This window comes from Camelina sativa, chromosome 6, assembly GCF_030686135.1.
Source record: "Camelina sativa cultivar CO46 ecotype springtype chromosome 6, ASM3068613v1".
Classification (NCBI taxonomy): Eukaryota; Viridiplantae; Streptophyta; class Magnoliopsida; order Brassicales; family Brassicaceae; genus Camelina; species Camelina sativa.
Window position 1 is genome coordinate 1,466,907 of NC_141885.1, and position 19,456 is coordinate 1,486,362.

The 19,456-nt window shown below is 34.3% G+C and overlaps 2 protein-coding genes and 1 long non-coding RNA gene across 4 annotated transcripts; 1 reads left to right on the forward strand and 2 right to left on the reverse strand.

Moving 5' to 3' along the window:
- Nucleotides 1–7,337: 7,337 nt before the first annotated feature.
- LOC104790054 (basic blue protein-like) lies at nt 7,338–8,702 on the reverse strand. The gene is made up of 2 exons (XM_010515753.3): nt 8,309–8,702; nt 7,338–7,697 (listed from the first exon to the last, which is right to left on the reverse strand). Exons 1-2 carry the CDS (start codon nt 8,499–8,501, stop codon nt 7,498–7,500), a joined length of 393 nt encoding a protein of 130 aa, XP_010514055.1. The 5' UTR covers nt 8,502–8,702; the 3' UTR covers nt 7,338–7,497.
- Nucleotides 8,703–9,415: 713 nt separating this feature from the next.
- LOC104790055 (sucrose transport protein SUC3) lies at nt 9,416–13,781 on the reverse strand. 2 transcript variants are annotated; one of them, XM_087455691.1, is made up of 14 exons: nt 13,044–13,781; nt 12,595–12,660; nt 12,316–12,414; nt 12,149–12,213; nt 11,973–12,057; nt 11,849–11,882; nt 11,619–11,718; nt 11,438–11,513; nt 10,840–11,178; nt 10,573–10,716; nt 10,242–10,475; nt 10,090–10,153; nt 9,949–9,992; nt 9,416–9,830 (listed from the first exon to the last, which is right to left on the reverse strand). In XM_087455691.1, exons 1-14 carry the CDS (start codon nt 13,320–13,322, stop codon nt 9,663–9,665), a joined length of 1,797 nt encoding a protein of 598 aa, XP_087311817.1. In that variant the 5' UTR covers nt 13,323–13,781; the 3' UTR covers nt 9,416–9,662. The 2 variants fall into 2 exon arrangements, with proteins under 2 accessions (XP_087311817.1, XP_087311818.1); XM_087455692.1 differs by having other exon boundaries at nt 12,149–12,188; nt 13,044–13,769.
- A 2,270-nt stretch (nt 13,782–16,051) lies between these two features.
- LOC104790056 (uncharacterized) lies at nt 16,052–17,088 on the forward strand. The gene is made up of 3 exons (XR_768614.2): nt 16,052–16,175; nt 16,386–16,475; nt 16,684–17,088. It is a non-coding gene; the product is annotated as an uncharacterized LOC104790056 (long non-coding RNA).
- The last annotated feature ends 2,368 nt before the right edge of the window (nt 17,089–19,456 follow it).

The following is a 19,456-nucleotide window of genomic DNA, read 5'->3' on the forward strand; positions in this document are numbered from 1 at the left end:
GACAGCACTTAAAAGAAAATTCCGTTGATAAATTTTACGTATTAGAAAGAAGATACTTTTATTCAATTTTAAAAATTTAGTGATAAACTATTCATAAACAAAGCAAAACTATCATGCTAACAATTTTTTCTTCCTAGGAAAAGCAATAAGAAAAATCTAAAATCTGGCCCACGTGTGCAAAGAAAAGAATTTGATCATTCTTATAGAATCTGGATTAAAAATGTCAAAATTGATTTGTAGATGTTGAATTGCTTGGGATTCCTACAACCGTGTGGGCGCCTCACTTTAGAAACTTGAACCCGACTTTTCTAAAACCCTAAGCCTTCTTTTTTCTTTCTTTCGTATATTTTTCAAATCTTTTTTATAAGTCTTGGCTTTTAAAATGTTTCTCCATGCACGCTCTCCCTACGACCCCAAGCTTCTAGGAATCCGATGCTTATCTTTATCTCAGCCCTTGCTTAATGAAATTTAATTTTGGTTAATTGGGCCTAAATTATAATTAATGATATCCAACAACAATATTTGGCTATGACCCAAGGGAGGAAGAGTGTGTGTCTTGACTTAAGGTTTTTAATAAATTAGATATCAATTATATAATTATTCTATATTTAAAAATAAAATTAGCAACAGTTCAGCATTTTAAGATATATTTCATAATATTTTTTAATCAAACAAATATAATATAGAAACTTGTCAGATTAAGAACCGAAATGAACAGGATAAGTACACAATTTAATATTTTGGTTGTCAGTTTGACCACTTTGACTAGAGAGATTTTTTTTTTTGTGGTTGAATCAAAAACTAAGATACGCATATAACCAATGATTTGTGCCAATAATTAAGTGAGGAAATCTAAAACACAACACGATAGTAGTTTATAAAAATATGAACTGGCTATTGAAAATTCACATTTACTTCTTTTTTTTTCTTTTTGCTATGAAAAAAGAAATTCACAGATCACAATTACTTCTCACATATACGTGCATGCATTTGACGTACGAACGAATATGTACGTTACCGCACGTCACACATATGTGTATACGTATAAAAACAGACTGCTGCTTGGCTATGTCACTAGCGCAATCACTCGACCGGAAGCTACTCGCTCTGTTACAGGCACGGCTGGAGTCACTGAAGAGCCAAATCTGGAGTTTACTAAGTGGATTCATAATGACCAGTTTGTCATGGTATGCATTTTCGGTTTCTTGTCAGAACCAGCTCTGAGGGTGGTCTATGGTATGCAATCTGCATAAGAGGTATGGACTGCTCTTGCTAAAAAGTTTAATAGGGTCTCAACCACTAGAAATTTTGAATTTCAGAATCGCTTGCGTGCTTGCCTTAAGATAGGTAGAACCATGGAAGAATATTTTAGTGAAATTAAGCAAATCTTTGATCAGCTTGATTCTATTGGATTTCCTATGACCGACTTGGAAAAAATTCATGGTTTATTGTCGGGTTTGGGAAAGGAATATGAATCTGTCTCTACGGTCATAGAACACTCTATGGATTCTGTTCCTGGTCCGTGTTATGAGGATGTTGTGTTCAAAGTCACAGGCTTTGATGATAAGCTCAAAACTTATTCATCAGCTTCTGCTGTTACTCCTCATTTCGCGTTTCAAGCTGAGAAAAGTTACTTCGATAGAGGAAGCTCAGGCAACCGAGGTGGTAGATCTGGTGGTGGCTACAGAGGTCGAGACAGCTACTCTACTCGAGGTCGTGGCTTTCAACAACATGGCCGCGGCTCCTCTGGACAAGACAGTCAGGCTAAGACAACATGTTCCTCAAGACCAACCTGTCAGATTTGTGGCAAGTATGGCCACAGTGTGTATGACTGCTACAACCGCTTCAATGAAGACTATGTCCAGGAACAAGCCTCTGATCTTGCTGCTATGCGTGTTTCCGAGAATGACTGTCATAACAATGGAACAAAATGGCTACCTGAAAGTGGTTCTACAGCCCACATAACCAACTCCACTGCAAACCTGCAACATTCACAGTCTTATCACGGTAACGACTCAATTATGGTCGATAATGGGGAGTTCTTGCCAATCACACACATTGGAACTGTGCCTCTGCAGACTCTATCAGGTAAATTTCTGCCTTTGAATGATGTTCTTGTCTGTATTAATGTGACAAAATCCTTGCTTTCAGTCTCTAAGCTATGTACAGACTATCCTTGTTCCATTAAGTTTGACTCTGATAGTGTGCGTGTAAAGGACAAGCATACCAAGCAGCTCCTCACAACCGGAAACAGGAGTAGGGATCACTATGTGTTGAAAAATCATGCATTTCAGGCCCACTACTCTACACGTCAACTCAGTGCAAGTGATGATGTATGGCACAAGCGGTTGGGTCATCCTAGTGCAGAGATTCTTCAACACCTTTCCTCTTCTGCAGCAATATCAATTAATAAACGCACCAACAAGTTTTGTGAGTCGTGCAAGCTTGGCAAGAGTGCTCAACTACCATTTTATTCTTCTGCTTTTGTAGCTAGTAGGCCTCTTGAGAGATTGCATTGTGATTTGTGGGGTCCTGCTCCTGTCACATCAATTCAGGGGTTTAGATATTATGTGATCTTTGTTGACAATTATTCACGATACTCTTGGTTTTATCCCTTGAAGAATAAATCGGATTTCTACTCAGTCTTTTTGCTTTTCCAAAGTTTAGTTGAGACTCATTGTACTCAGAAAATCAAGAGTTTTTAATGTGATGGAGGCGGTGAATTCATTAGTACATCATTTGTCACACATCTTGCAAACAATGGCATTAAACAACTTATCTCATGTCCACACACCCCACAACAAAATGGCCTAGCTGAAAGAAAACATAGGCACTTGTCTGAACTTGGCCTAAGCATGATGTTTGAGAGCAAGGTACCACAATACTACTGGGTTGAGGCCTTCTTCACTGCAAATCACATCATCAATCTTCTTCATTCATCTGTTCATCAGGCTTCTGCAAGTGCACATGAAGTTTTATTTGCAACCAAACCTGACTACTCATATTTAAGGATATTTGGTAGTACTTCTTATCCTACACTCCGAGCTTATGGAGAAAATAAATTTGATCCTAAGTCCCTGAAGTGTGTGTTTCTAGGATACAATGATAAATACAAAGGCTACAGGTGTGTTTATCCTCCTACGGGTCGTGTCTATATCAGTAGACATGTACTTTTTGATGAAAGTACTTATCCTTTGCAACAGATTACTCATCTCTTCTTCCTGTTGCAACTACACCACTACTGTCCGCATGGCAAAAAGGGTTTAAACCTCTACAGTCTTCTCCTACTGCAGTTTGCTTTCTACCGGAGGAATTGGGTCTTGTATCACCTGTTACAGCCGCACCTGATGTGCCTACAAGTCCCATCTTGACAACACCAGGAGAATCCTCAACCTCTTCGTCGGATTCGCGTGACACTGACACTGATACTAATGACAACAATGCTTATCCTCCAAATGCTCCGTTATTTGCAGAGAATGACTTTCCCCCTCTTGCAGCACAGGTTGTAAATGATCACACCATGGTCACGAGAGGAAAAGATGGAGTTCGCAAGCCGAATCCAAAGGATGCACTCCATGCGACACACACCACTGAAAAAGCACCAAAAACGGTGGCCTCTGCTTTGAAGCACCCTGGTTGGACAACTGCTATGGGAGATGAAGTCGAGTCCTTTGTTGACACTAACACATTCTCCTTGGTTCCCTATCAGCCAGATATGAATGTTCTAGGCTGTAGATGGGGTTTTACACCAAAACTCAAGGCTGATGGTAGTTTGGACAGACTAAAGGCGCGTCTAGTTGCAAAAGGGTATGATCAGGAGGAAGGTGTTGACTTCCTTGAAACTTATAGTCCTGTGGTTCGAACTGCAACAGTACGTCTTGTTCTTCATGCTGCAACAGTCTACAACTGGGAAATCAAGCAGTTAGATGTCAAGAGTGCATTTCTCCATGGTGATTTGACTGAAACAGTGTATATGCAACAACCTCCAGGGTTTAAAGACAGTGAACACCCTTCACATGTTTGGAAGCTTAATAAAGCTGTTTATGGGTTAAAACAAGCTCCACGAGCATGGTTTGATAAGTTTAGCTCTTTTCTTTTGAAGTTTGGCTTCGAATGCAGCTTCAAAGATCTTTCTCTCTTCATATATCTCAAAGATAATGATATCATCATCCTATTAATCTATGTTGATGATATGGCTCTCACTGGGAACAGTCTAAAACTGATTAATGAGTTACTACAATCGATGAATGATGAGTTCCGTATGAAAGATCTTGGACGTCTAAGTTATTTCCTTGGTCTGCAGGCTCACTATCACACCACATGCCTCTTTCTCAACCAACATAAGTATGCAGAGGAATTGCTTTTGGCTGCAGGTATGGCAGATTGTGCGCCTGCTTCCACACCGCTACCACTTGAGCTCCAAAAGGTCAAGGGACAGGAAGATCTCTTTGATCAACCAACACATTTTTCGGAGTCTCGCTGATAAGCTCCAATATCTCACTCTTACAAGACCGGACATACAATTTGCAGTCAATCTAGTCTGTCAACGTATGCACGCACCTATTGTTGCTGACTTCAACCTGCTAAAGCGAATAATCTGCTACATCAAAGGCATTGTTGACTATGGTATCTCCTTCTCAAAGAATGCGGATTTCACCTTAAGAGCATATAGTGACAGTGACTATGCGGGTTGCCAAACTACTAGTCGTTCTATAGGTGGCTATTGCACCTTTCTAGGGAACAATCTCATCTCATGATCTGCAAAACGTCAGACGTCAGTCTCCCGTAGCTCTACTGAAGCAGAGTATCGTTGCTTGTCAGACACTGCTGCTGAGGTAAACTGGTTAAGAGATCTCCTAGCAAACATTGGTATGCAACTCTCCCATGCCCCAGAGTTGTACTATGACAACCTCTCTGCAGTCTATCTCTCTGCGAACCCGACACTCCACAAAAAGACCAAACACTTTAAGGTCCACTATCACTATGTCCGGGAACAAGTTGCAGAGGGAACTATGGTTGTCTATCACATTCCAGCAAAGTACCAACTTGCTGACATTTTCACCAAATCTTTGCCACTGCAGGTCTTCACTGACCTCAGACACAAACTTGGCGTGGTCTCTCCACCCACACAAAGTTTGCAGGGGAATGTAAGGAGTATCACTATTGGACTCACTGAAAACTCAGTCCAGCAAACAAGGTTGGGTCTCGAAGAAACAATCAAGCCCACTACAGTTTGCTTTCTCACCACAAGCTTCAACGGTAACAAGGAAAAGATCCTCACACCATGTGCTCTGCAACGTACGGAGGTAATGCCAAATACAGTTCACCATGTGGTCCAAACAAGGAACCAATTTGCTACTCTTACCTCACCGATTCTATGCTGTTGATGGAGACACTTGTCAGATATCCACCTACCTTTGTAATTATTAGGTCATAGTGTCTCTTTATGTCTTCTTCTATATAAACATAGATTATGTATTCTGAAGGTTTTATGAATGAAGAAATATATTTGAGCCTCTCTTTCACTATTTCAACTTAAAGTTACTGCTCTTGCTTTCACCTATGTACGCAATGTGGCCATGCATGTGGCTTAAAGGTTTAAACCATGATATAATTCTGCAAGCATGTCGTCTTTATCGAAAGTTGAGAGACCTCTCCCTCTCTCTCTTTCTTTAGAGTTGCAATTTGTTAAATCAATCCTCCATCAGTTTTTCTTTCTTTTGGATAAGATCCCACCGCCCATCCACTCTATATACACACGCATGACGCCTGTATGTGCGTATAGGTCAATACGTGTGTGTGTGTATACGCATTATTCGTAATTGTAGTCCATTAATGTTTAACATTTTACGCAAAAGAACTAGCAGCAAGTTGATCTTGACTTCATCAATCACAAACACAATTATGGTTATTTGGTTATCAACTTATCATATATAAGTGTTTTGGATTTCACTTCATAATCTGTTAGGAGTTGCAAAGATATTACAATGATTATATGTCAAACTCTTTTGGTTTTTCATTTGTGGATAGGTACAAACTTTTTTCGGTACAAACTTCTGTCGGTAAAGGTTTTATTTTTGGTTTTGTGAAATCAGATAGATAGAACAGAAAGATTGAAATGCATTGTAGTTCTTTATATTCTATTATATTGTGAACAACTAAAGATGAAGAATAATGGTTAAAGTCATGGGAATGGAGAAGACTGCCTCAGATTTGGTGAGAATGTGTCAGACATCAAAGCAAAGGCTCAACTACTAATAAGCTCTATGTTTTTTAAAAAAATATTAACCTATGACCTACCTAACCTATTTACTTCTTCTACACACATTAACACTTCTTCTATTATATTCAATTTCAGTATCTACCATAAATTCTATATCATATTGGAATCCAATGAAGGTTAACGTCATCTTTATATGGTTCAAATCAAACTTGATAAATATGAACAACATTGCATATAACGAACGATCTGAATTTAATTTAGGGTTGGAATGATAATAACCGGATTAGACGGACTAGCCGGTTTAGTGTTTTATTTATATAAACCAGATAACAATTTACGTTACCAGTTTATTTCTTATAAAAGATTATATGTTCTAGATAAAACATTTTTGTTGCATATTCTCAGCACCATAGTGATAGCGCATATCAAAATTAATGATTGGTAAATAAAAAAATAATTTAATTGAAATGCAAATCATTATTAATTAAATCGATAATCAAAATTGTATACATATGTATAAAATAATGTCAAAAATTAGTTAAAATAATCCTTAATAGTATATTATTTTTCAGTGTGAGGTAGGGAGGCAGTGCTCATTTGATATGCAGAGGCCAGAGGGCGTGACCCGAAGCTTGAATGGTGTGTATGTTGGAGTAGGACCAAAACGGTAACATAACTGTTATTTTATATAATATCTCTTTATGTTTCTATTTAAATTTAGCTGTCACATTATTGTCTGATTATAATCATATACGACAATATCATTATTAGTCCCAGACTCTCGCAGTGAAATATAAATTCATATGAAAATATGTACTTATAGTAAAAAAAAAAAAAAAAAAAAAAAGAATGAGATAAATCCTTATCTTTCTAAAATAAATAAATAAAATACAAACAAAAACCCTCAAAACAGTTAACTAGCTCAGTTAAGGGGCTAGTGAGCAATTGTAATGTTTGGGCTTCAGCCATCACCAAGCCCAAAATGAAGTTATATCAATATGAACTTGTTCTAGATTAAGATTTTATATCAGGCTTATGGTTGGCACTTGGAAACTTCATTCTTTTTGAAAGAGGACTGTTTTGATACTGCATATTGCATAAAATAGAGGATCACTAAATCGACGACTCTGGTTCTCAACAGAGAACGCACCAGATATATTTCAGAAAACATATCATAAGAAATACATTATAACACGAACTTTATTGCATACTTAATATTTTGTTAATAACATAACATGCATGTGATCAAACTAGTTTGATTGCTCGATGATCGATCAAACCGCGGTGACTGCGATTTTCATATTGCTTTCGCAATGGTTTGGAAAATTGCAGATGAAGAAGTTTTGTCCTCTAGACAAAGTTATACGATCTTTGCCTGAAGTGTAAGTTCTCGCACCTGCCGGGGTTTTGCAGCTGTTGTAACTTCCACTGTCTACCTTCACTACGTTGTGCATACTCGGATTATAGTTAAACACTGCAACACATTTAGGAAATAATTTTTAAAGTTAAATCATAAAATTAACTTATTTAACCGCTCTCTTTCATATTATTGACACTATGATATGTAAACTAGTTGTAACTGTATATATTAGGAATTTTCGTTACAAAAGTCAAATTTAAAAATACGATTTTGTATGTGCATGACCAAAAGGGTTATTTTAGCTTGTTTAAATGGCTGTATTGTGTGAGTTTAAATATATAACAAGTATACATACACTTCTTAACTCTATAGGTTAACCACGATAATAGTGTTCATTAATCATATCAAAACTTTAATTCAACTAATTTAATAAATAAATTAAGTAAAATACATTATAGGTTCTATTCACTCGCTAATTAGAATATTGACTCTAATTAATTATACTACAAATTTATATGCTAAACACTTCCATTTGAACATTAAAACATACAGTACATAATGAACTTTAAGGATGAATAGCAATTAATTTGTCGTGTACTTTTTACAAAAGCACACCTTGTCTAACATACTAATTAGAACCGCCATGAAGATTAGAAAACTTAATTTCTTGCTTATGAGTAACAGAGTAATAAGTGAAACTTGATTAAAAAGGATATGAAGTATACCGAGAACGTCACCGGCTCTAAAGTTTTTGCCTTTAGGCCAACCCACAGCGTTAAAGGTCCAGACACCAGAGTCACCGACCGTGTAAGTCACAGCTTGAGCGTAGTCAGCATGAAGCAACAACACTGACACAGCCATAAGAGCCACGATAGCTCCAACGGACCATGATGCACTGCCTCTTCCCTTGGCGGCCATATTGATCAATCTTTGGCGAAAGTTCAGAAAGAGAGAGATCTAGAGAGTGAGAGAAAAATTATAGGGAGAGATAATGAGGATGAGTTGATGAAGAAGAAAATGTACACACAAGGTTTTTAAAGGAGGAGAAACCAAAGGCATTCAATGTTTTTTATTTTTATTGTTATGGGTGTCTCAACAACCCACGATATAATGGTCATTATTATTTTTGGCCACATTGTCTACTTAAATTATTTTTTAGACTTAACTTCGGTTTGTTTTGTCTCGTTATAATTGAAGATAGAGTTTGGTTTTTGATATATATATTCGTGAAACTAACTACTGTAGTTTGAATGTTGTTTCTTTCTTTTGAAATGCGTATAATAGGAACGTTATAGACACAGACTCTGCCATCAACAAATTCAACAACCCACGATATTAATATGAGCATTTATTATTTTATGGACACATTATTTCTATAAATTAATTATAGACGAACGTTTCGTCACATATAACCAAATATCACATCTTTTTTTATTATTGTTATTGCAGATATAGTTTGGTTATGATTTTCGTACATTGTGTATAGGTGAAACTAGTTTGAATTAGTGTTCTCTTTCTTTAGCTAGAAATGGGTTTGTTTCTTTAGTACCACCTAAAATAGAAACTTGGGTACAAGGAGTCATTAAGTCGTTGTATGTAATTATTTACTTGAGATGCAAATGTTGATTTACTAATGATGTTAAATTTTATATTGCTTCATATGAACAGTTCTTCCTATACGAAAATATTAACAAAAGATGATTTAAATTAGTCTGGTAATGTTGGGAAAACGTACGCATCATAGACTAAAGAACCAATAGTATTATAGGTTGGACAGTTGAGTTTGGAATATGTTGCTTCAAGTTTCTATTTTTGTGGAAGGAAACACATGATTCAAAATAACGAAGATAATCACTATGCTAAAGTGAGAAGAGGTACTGTAAATTTAGAGTCACATTGTTATGTATAAAAAATATATAAAAAAAAAACTAAATGTACAAAAAACTACATACATATACGCCGAGAGGATAACGTGGTCAAAAAGAATCGAATGGATCTAAATCTGAATTTTTATGTCTATACTGTCGGAAAAGACCCTGTGTTTCGGTTTTGTATTGGTGATCCTGGCATATAAAGATTTTACCCGATGTGGAAACCGGTGGACTTGAACGAGCTAGATAGTGTCGGAAGCCTTTGCAAGGCGATAACTCCAGCAGCAAAAGCAGCCACAGACGCCAAAACAAACGCTGGTAAGTTTCCTCCTCCAAACAATTGATCCCATGGACCCGCTCCAAGTGATACTATCATCTGTTTAAAACCAAAACCATATTCAGACACTTATTAAGAGTCAAGGCTACACTCGAAGTGAGTGGCATTATACAAGAGAATGGATTTGATCACTGTAATTAGATTTGAGAGAGATTGCCTGGGGAATCACGATTGCGAGGTTTAACACTCCAATAGCCAAACCTAGAGTGGGGGAAAATAAACCATTAGGGATTCCTGAAATCTAAGATTTAAGTACAAAACTATGAATGCAGTGGAAGATATGAATCTTTTCTCAGACCTTGACCACCACCGGAATCAGCAGTGACTTCTGCTGTGACAGAGAAAGGGACACTGTATGTGATCTGCATTTAAGAAGAAAATAGTATGGGTTTATCACATATTTAAAGAAAAGTTGCAAAAAGATAATTATGGTTTAAAGAAAATACATACAGCTAGAGGAAAACCAAGGAGTGCAAAGACGATTACGGCTGCAGTTCTTGTTGTTTTGTTCCCATCAATTACATATTCGATTCCATTTTTGTAATCACCGAGAGACATCAAGCTAATTACAGCTGTTCCGGCCATGCAGGCAAATACAGTAAAATTGCTCAGAGCCCATACAACCCGTGCACCCATCCGCTGACACATTGGTTCAATGAGAAATGAGCTGATCCCAAGAACAACCTACGGAAAACGGAAAAAAAAAAAAATCAATAACGGGCGAGTGATTGAATTTGACAAGCAGAGCAATTAGAAAACAGGTTATTATAACCATTCTTACCGAGTTTAGTAGCAAACCAAGTGCACCTTCACGTACACCTTGATCATAGAGTTCCACATGCAAACTATCTCCCGTTGGATTCCCATGGTAAACTTCTCTTCCCATCCAATCTGTATCAAACAGAAAGAAGGGGAACCACGATAACTGCAAGGTACAATACCACAACCAAATTACAACAGAAGGAAAAAATTATAAAGGTCATTAAAGAAACTAAGAACACGAAACAGTTTCGGAAAGGTAAATAACTAATGTTTCTTTGGCACTCACCCATGTAAGAGCCATGACGATGAGAACTGAGTGCATAGCCGGTGGCAAATGCCTTAAACTAGTTAGCAAATTCACTAAAACAGATCCAGGGCCATCAACAAAGGTCTCCTCTTGATGGTCATTCTTTGTATTGCCAAGCTGTACATCCACATCACGTTCCACTCTCTCATACTTGATCCCATTCGTAGTACCATGATTGGACTTTGAGTGCTCAACGCTTTTAGACTGGAGATCATCCAATAAAGGTGCAGAATCTGGTATGCGGGTTGGCTTATTGCTTGTAAAAGGAATCTCTTTGGCAAAATAGATTGTGACAAAAGTACATATAGTGAGAAAGACCTGAGAAAATGATAAAACTTTATAAACATATAGAAAAATATCTTTAGACAACAAAACAAGAACAAAAGCCACTAGGTGCATTTATATGAATTTAACTTTCAAAACCACCTCATAAATCATAAAGACATAATGCCTTAACTTGCGACATATGACTCACAATATATAAACATGTGAGGTTTGGTTAAAACCAGACTGTTCCATCGAATTTGTACAAAGCTTAGTAAGATGCATGTGCCAGAAAATTAAACATACTGCTTACCACTGCAAGAAGGAACGCGGCTTTGAGATTTCCACACGCAGCACAACATGCTCTACTAGTTAGGAACGGGAACCATCTGCTCAGTGAAATTGTCTGATCATTAAACAGCTGACGAAAAAGGCAAAATTGCAAATGAGGAAACAGAATACAAGTTTTTGAGAATAAGGATCTCGAAGATTACTCTTGCCAATGTCCGCTAGCACCGGCAGAAAACCCAAGAATATTTCCAATAGCCATCCACAAGCAGAACACAGCATTTGCAGTATTCCGCTGATCAGGGCCTAAGGATAACAAGAGACATCTCCTTAAGTGTTTTTCTATAGAACTAGATACACAGCATTTTAATCTGATTCTAGAGTATGAATAGAAGCTCTGGTCTGTTACATGTATGGTATAATATTCCATTATTACCTGATAGATCAGCTAGAAGAGCACGAGCAGGTCCCTGAAAAAAAAGCCGAAAACATCATTCCTTGGTATAGAGGTAGTGACTAATATTATCCACTCTAGTAGATTGGATAAAGCAGATCTGAACCTGTACTGTATTGTTTGCTAGATCCAACAACCAAAACCCAATGATAAAGACAATAGCTGCCCTGGTTCGCGTGCCTTTGAAAGTACTGCATTTACAGATACAAATCAAGTCGTCAATTAATTTAATTTATAGATTCCATACAAAAAATGCCATAAGCAAGGGAGAAGGAGAGCAACCTGCAATGCTCCTTTGAATCTCCTAACAGATATCCAATGTCTGCAGAAAACCCGATTATTATCACCTAAATTGCAAGCTTTTGTTTAGCTTATATAAACACACCATGTAGCCAGCTATATCCTAAAGGAAATTTTATAAAGAAATCATATCTTCTATAGGCCCTTACTGCTATTGAGATCATGATTGATCCAACAAGAATAAATGGTCGTCTTCTTCCATACTTTGAAGTACATTTATCACTCCAAATGCCAACAAAAGGCTGGACCTAAAACCCAACAAACAAATAAGTACTAACAAAATGGGGTAGAAAAATGTATGCCCGCATAAGAAATATAGTTTCTTATCCTATATAGAGAAACCAAATCTGCAAATCTCGTGAGATCCTAACGTCCAAGTTAGTATAACTTGCTCAAACTAAGAAAAGAAAATTTGATTGCAAACCTACCACAAGGCCTGTAATTGGGCCGCATAGCCAAATAAATGAAGAAAAAGCATGTGATATTCCAAGGGTCTGCATAGACCAGCCAAAAGTAACACTGTTAGATAAAACTCAAAAGGGTTCATCAGCAACCAGAAAATAAACTACTGCCAGCAAACAAAATATTACAGACATGTTTAAACACACAATTCAATCCTATGATAATCATTCTGAATAAACATACACTAGTTCTAAAAAAGAAAGCTTTAAAAATTCTCTTGTAATTTTCACAAATGCTTATATAACCGAACGAACAAAAGCAATCTAGCCAAACTCCAATGTCAAATAAAATTGGCCAACAACAACTACCTAATCAAAAGTATAACACTTCAATATGTCACCTACAAAAAGTACTCGACTTCCTCGTACAAAAGCTACACCCTCGAAATGCCACAAGCGTACAAGAGTACTAGTACCTGAATATAAGGAGTAAGAAGAGAAAGTTGCAATGCCCAACCAAATTGAACTCCAGCAGCGACTGTACAACTAAGAACCAACGTTACTAAGCTACAATTCTTCGAAACGGCTTCACCATCAGCCGAATCAGGGTGATTCAAAGGAGAAGCAGCAGATTCAGAGAAGGACGAAAAACCAGATTCGTTTTGATGATGATGAGGCTTCGTCGTCACGGTCTCGAGTTCGATCTCCTTCCTCAGATTTCTGTACGGAACCGAGATCGACACCGAGTCACTCATCGTCAGATCCCTAATTTCGTAATCGAAATCAACAATATCTCATTCCGATCCAATCAGATTTTACTACGATAAGCCCAATTTCTCAAAAGATCTAGATTCTAGGGGTTCAACTCGGAGGAAGACGATCGGAGAGTCAAATTCGGGCGGGTGATTTTTTTTTTTTGATGCGATCGATTTTGGTGTGTGAGTGATTGAGACGCGCAAAAGTGACGAAGAAGAAGAAGAAGAAGAAGAAGAAAGAAGAAGTAGAATATTCGTTTTTTTACAGGAACCGTCGATCCTGTTAAATGGACGGCTGAGATTATACCTACTGGTCGTAACTTACTAGTCAACGTCTTCGTCTCGGGATTTACGTAATCACCACCGTTGGATTTGAGTTTGATCTGATCGGATCAAAACCGTTGCTTCAATTCAAAGAAATAGCGGACGAAACTCACCGTCACCGACACCAAAACCAGAGTGGATGCAATGCCCAACCAAAATATGTCGTTTTAATGGATCGGTATGGGGTTTTAGGTTGGGCCTGTAGTTTTTTTTTAACTCGACCCATATTGTAATTTATAACTGTGGTAGATTTAGCCCAAATATTAAGCCTATTAGAAGAATAAACAATGATGGAGCTTGCATTATGATTGTAGTTTTCAAATTTGATAGCATTCTCGAAAAAAAGCTGATGTGTTGTCGCCAGAGAGCTCCGTACCTAATTTATTGTTCACCATTAATATTCCATAAAATTACATAAAACTGCCACTGTTATATATATATATATATATTTTGTCAACGGCTACTGATGTTCGATTTATTTATATACACAATATTTTTCTCCAATAAAGTCTAAAATTGGTAAATATTATTAAAAAATAGATAAATATTATCCCCTACATATTTTTAAAATTAAATTAATTTCACAATGTATTGTAATATAATAATATAACTTTATTATGAGATGTGAATATATATATATATATATATATTTCGAAAATCATTTCTTCACAAATATAAATAATGTTACCTTTCTAATAATTTTATAAAGCTCTAATGGTGAAAGAATCGAAAATCATTTGAAACTGGCTCAATGTTTATTCTTTTACTAAAAACAATATTTGCCCAAAAAATCATATGATCACCAATTAAAATGACATGAATATATACTTTAATTTGGATAATTATATAGTTAAACATTATATATAAATATGTAGTTATAGCATTTTTACAAAAATCTTAAAATTTAGAAAATCCAGTCCAATAAAAATGACAACAAGTAATAATATTATACCAATATCTGAGATATATAGAGATCTAATGACCAATTAAAATTTATAAAATCCAGTGATATAATACCATAACTAAATTATAGGGGATTTACATTAAATTGTCCTTAGTATAACTAAGAAATATTTCATCCAATAATTGAAGGAAATCTATACTATTAATTGGAGAATACACTTAAGGGTTAGAAAAAAATCATATCAAATATTCATGTTGCCAAACTGACCCAATTTACATATTAAGAAGAAAAAAATAGATTAATCAACAGATGTATTTATTTTAGGAAATCGTTCAAAAATTAGTTCCATAGTAATCAGGTTATGAGAATTTTGTGTGGGTACATTCATGTATGACAAAATACGGGACGAGAATTTTGGGAACAAGAATTCAAGCAGAACATATGCGGATATATTATTTACTCATATGAATTACAAAGAATGAGATTTTGTCGGGTAAAAAAAAATTAAACGTTTCAATCAGACATATTAAACGGGTTTGATCGCTTGGCAATTATATTTTTAAAAAGATTATGCAGAAATAACTCTGCACGTACATGCGGGTCTAAACCTAGTATGCTAATATCGTCAGTTGCGTTACCATTCAAATTCATATAACTCTCACAATTACATGCTATTTAAAAAGGAATAGTCATGATAATATATAATTTGTGGAAAAAAAAAACTCATGATAATATATAAAATAAAAACAACTATTTATGTACAATCATATAGGGAGATAAGTTCTTATATGAACATGTGTTACTAAATTAATAGCAATATTATTTCGTAAACTGTTTTTTTACTTAAAGCATCTCCAATGGTCCTCTATTTTCACATGTAAACTCTATTATAGAGTAGTTTTGCTACAATGGATCTGTATTATCACCTCTATAATAGAGATTGCTATTTTTTTCTCCTATTTTTAGAGGAACTCTATTTTTTCCTCTATAAATAGATGTGAACTATTTTATTTGCAAAATAGTCCTCTTAATCTTAAACTTATTTTATTTATGACCAAAATAAATATTTTTAAGAACTAATAATACAAATTTAATAAAATAAGTATTTTTAGAAACTAATAATATAAATTTAAGTATAAATATTTAGTCTAAAATATTGAGACTACCATTTGGAAAAGATAATTTCTATAAATTATAATATTTATTTTCAGTCAATCCATAATAATTATTTTAATACAAAAAAAACTAATCCTTTATCCTATAAAGCACAAGTCACCTTGCCAATTATATCATGCCACATAGATTTCTATTTTACATTTAAATTAAAAACAAATATGTATATATAAAAAAAAGCAAGAGATCGTGGAAAGAAAAAAAAATTAAAACAAATATTTTTCAGTTTTTTTTGTTCCTGAGAATTTTTAAACAAAAACTGTAAAAATATATCCCTAATTTTACTCTCACTATCACCTCCACGATCAAGATTTATAACTGAATTAATCTCCTATTTAACACCAAATTTTGTTTCTTCCTGTTCACTATGATTACGATTTTCTCTGTTTTCCTCTCCAATTTTTTTCTTCTTCTGGTTGCCATATAAACCTACAGTTACAATTCTCAGAAAGGTGAGTACTTAAGCTTTGTTTATATTCATTCATTTCTCTTGAACTCATTGATTCTGAATTTATCTATTCATTTGGAAGATTTGGTAGTTAGTGTTCTAGATTTTTTCTTTCTCTTCATAGATTTTTTAGAATTTGTTTTTATTATCAGAATGTTTGTCTATTAATTCTAATGTCAATTTTTCAATTTCATTTCATGTATTATTGTGGTAGCCACCTGCTTGAATTTGAGAAGATGATCTGAATCACAATAAACTGGAGAAAATTGTGGATGGACTTGATTTAATAGTGGTGGATGACAAGGTAAATAGCTTAATTTTAATTGTTTATATTTAGCCACTTCTACATTGCTTTCATTATTTCATACCCAACAAACTCCAGTTGAACACTCTATTGTGCTTGACTATGTTTTCAATTGTATTTTACAAAAAAAAATTTGCTTACTTTGGTTCAAGATCATGTCCTCAAAGCATTTATTGTTGTATTGTCGGTTAATGGGTATCATCGAAAGAATGGGTTTGTGATTCATCAAGAGGATGATGATCGATGATGATAACTAGAGAGCTCAAACAATAATGGCGTTGGTTAGATCTGATGGAAGTAATATTCAATAGAAAAGGGACACAAATAGAAGAGACATATATATGATAGCACTGTTAATTGTGAATAATGAACATGTCCACATATATATTCCCAACTTTGCATTTTCGTAGTCTCTGTAATGATAGATGACATTAACATAACAGATAATTCATTTTCATTTTCTTAGTCTCATTTTTGTCGATTGTATTGTACATGAAATCAAAAGTTGCATATATATATATATATATATATATCTTTTTATACAAAATGGCACATTTGTAGTATATGTCTTAGTGTGAATAATTTATGTTTAATTTTATTACATCTTAATCTTTATAATATTTTTTTTTCCCGTACGATGTACGGGTCCAATACTAGTAACTTAATAATCCGGTAAATTACTTTGGGAAAAATACAGTAATGCACATGGTTAAAAATCTATTATATTTTATAATTTTTGTACGATGTAATGCTATTTATAATAATAAATAATTAATTTAAATAAAAATAATTATTTTATGAAAGTGTTACAAATTTAAACTAAAATGAGTTAGTTGCAATTTTTATAAATAAAAGGTGTTAATTGTAAAAAAAAAATCTATTTGAAATATTCTTTTTTAGATTTTTAGAAAAAAAAATAGAGAAAACCATTGTAGCAAAACTTTCCTCTATTATAGAGGAAAAAATAGGTAAAACCATTCGAGATGTTTTTAGGTGTTAACAAAGAAAATAGTGTTTAACAAGAGATTTGTATACATGTTTTCATTATTTTCTTCTTGCATGCCAATGTCACTATTACAAGAATATGTATATTTTTACAATAACTAATGTAAACATGTTTGTAAAACATTATGACATAAATGTGTGTGAACGTGATGGAGCCGAATTAAACGAATAAAAGAAGAAAGTTGTAGATAAAAAAGGAGGAAAAAAAGAAAAAGACGTGTGCCTAACAAGTGCATATGATGTATTGGTAAAAAAAAATACAAAGATGAGATACTATTGTTATTCTTGCTTTGCTTGTGGAAAATGAAAGCTAGAGAGAGAGAGAGAGAGAGCCACACACACAATTAAATACTTACGTCTCTCTTTCTCCATCTCTCCCCCTTGTCACTCTCTTCTTCTTTCCTTCTCTACACGTACACATGACCTCGATCCCAGCTCTTTTATGTCCAATCCATTTCTTTTTTCTTAATTACCAAATGCACTTTTATCAAAAGTTCAAAAACTAATCCTTTTCAGTAGAGTTGAGTTGTTAGTTATGGTGTGAAACTCCACGTTCTAGGTTTGTTTTAGTTGTTATGGTGTAATTGGTTTGTTTGTGGTGCTATAAAATAATATGAATAAATATTAGTAATTAAATATAAAAGTAGGTTGGTCTTAAATAATATATAGATCAATCATTCAAATAATTCATGAAATTATAAGATATTTTGACATATTTTATAACAAAATATCGAACCCACGTCTTAGGTTTTTTGGTTTCGAAAACATGACATAGAAATTAATCTATCAATATTAAAATAATGTACACTAAATTATTAATGTTGTTAATTTCATGAAGATATACTGTTTGCTTGCATGTATACATAGCATGTGTGTTTGGGTTTGTTCCCAAAATTTGAAGCTTAATTACAAAACATACTACTTTCTAATTTACCACAGAAAAAAAAAATGGTAGCATTGACTCGGTTTCTCCAAAAACTTTGAACCTTACACCTTCGGTTTAATCTGCTCTGATCTTCTTGGGGAGTGATGATATTGTGCAATAACATTATTATCAAATGTTGGTTTAGGGTTATTGGAAATATATCAATTAATTATGAAAAGGTTTAATCAATAAGTTAATTAAAGATTAGTAATTATGAACTACTAGTAATTGTACATTTTAGAAAGAGCACGTGTTGAACGCAGCGGCTATTACGACCAAAACAAAGAGAAGAAAAAAAACTTATGTACCATAACTTAACACGTCATCTCCTTAACGCCGAGCGCGTCGAATGGCTGACGCCTGAAAATAACTCATTCGTCGTTTCTCAAACGACAGATCCAAAAATTTATACGTTATAAAAAATACTATATAGTAAAAAAATAAAAAGAGATATGCGTTATTTAAATAAATATTGTTTCTAACAATAGTGATTGGTTGGCAATTTTGTCTTTCTCTGTCGATAGGTGATAGTTGTGATTAACAGATACGTAAGGATGGGGCTTTCACGTATAACTGTTTAAAGTTAATTTATATAATTAAATAATGGTCATTATATACAGTATGTTGAGAGATGAGAATGTAACCATCGAATTGAAAGATAGATATAGAAATGTGGGAAGAACGTGAAGAAATTAAAAAGAATCACGTCACGTGGAGACAGCTCTTTTACGAACTCTTATATCCACACTCACTTCATTAAATCATTTAAAAAGTGGAAATCTAAAAAGCAACTAGAAGAAACACCTTAATTGTCCCAACAACAACAAAAATTACATCATCTTGTTTGTTTTTTAGGTCCGAATCCGACTTGTTCATATATTGATTTGTAAATTTTGTTTTGAAAAAAATCCTAATGTAAATTCGTTTTTTCTTAGACGTTCAATTTTCTCGATGTTCACATATATATATAATTTCTGGTGTGGTTTAATATTAGAGTTTAAGATGGTCTTGATCTTTGTGCGACCAGCTAAGATATTAAAACTGAAAATGT

Bases quoted from the DNA above. Each gene is read 5' to 3' on its own strand.
- LOC104790055 (XM_087455691.1), bottom strand. From the start codon at position 13,322: ATGAGTGACTCGGTGTCGATCTCGGTTCCGTACAGAAATCTGAGGAAG. The intron at 11,179-11,437 runs GTAAGCAGTATG...TCATTTTCTCAG, and splicing joins CCGCGTTCCTTCTTGCAGTG to GTCTTTCTCACTATATGTAC. The intron at 9,831-9,948 runs GCAATCTCTCTC...GGTTTTAAACAG, and splicing joins TCGCAATCGTGATTCCCCAG to ATGATAGTATCACTTGGAGC.
- LOC104790054 (XM_010515753.3), bottom strand. From the start codon at position 8,501: ATGGCCGCCAAGGGAAGAGGCAGTGCATCATGGTCCGTTGGAGCTATC. The intron at 7,698-8,308 runs GTATACTTCATA...AATGTGTTGCAG, and splicing joins TAGAGCCGGTGACGTTCTCG to TGTTTAACTATAATCCGAGT.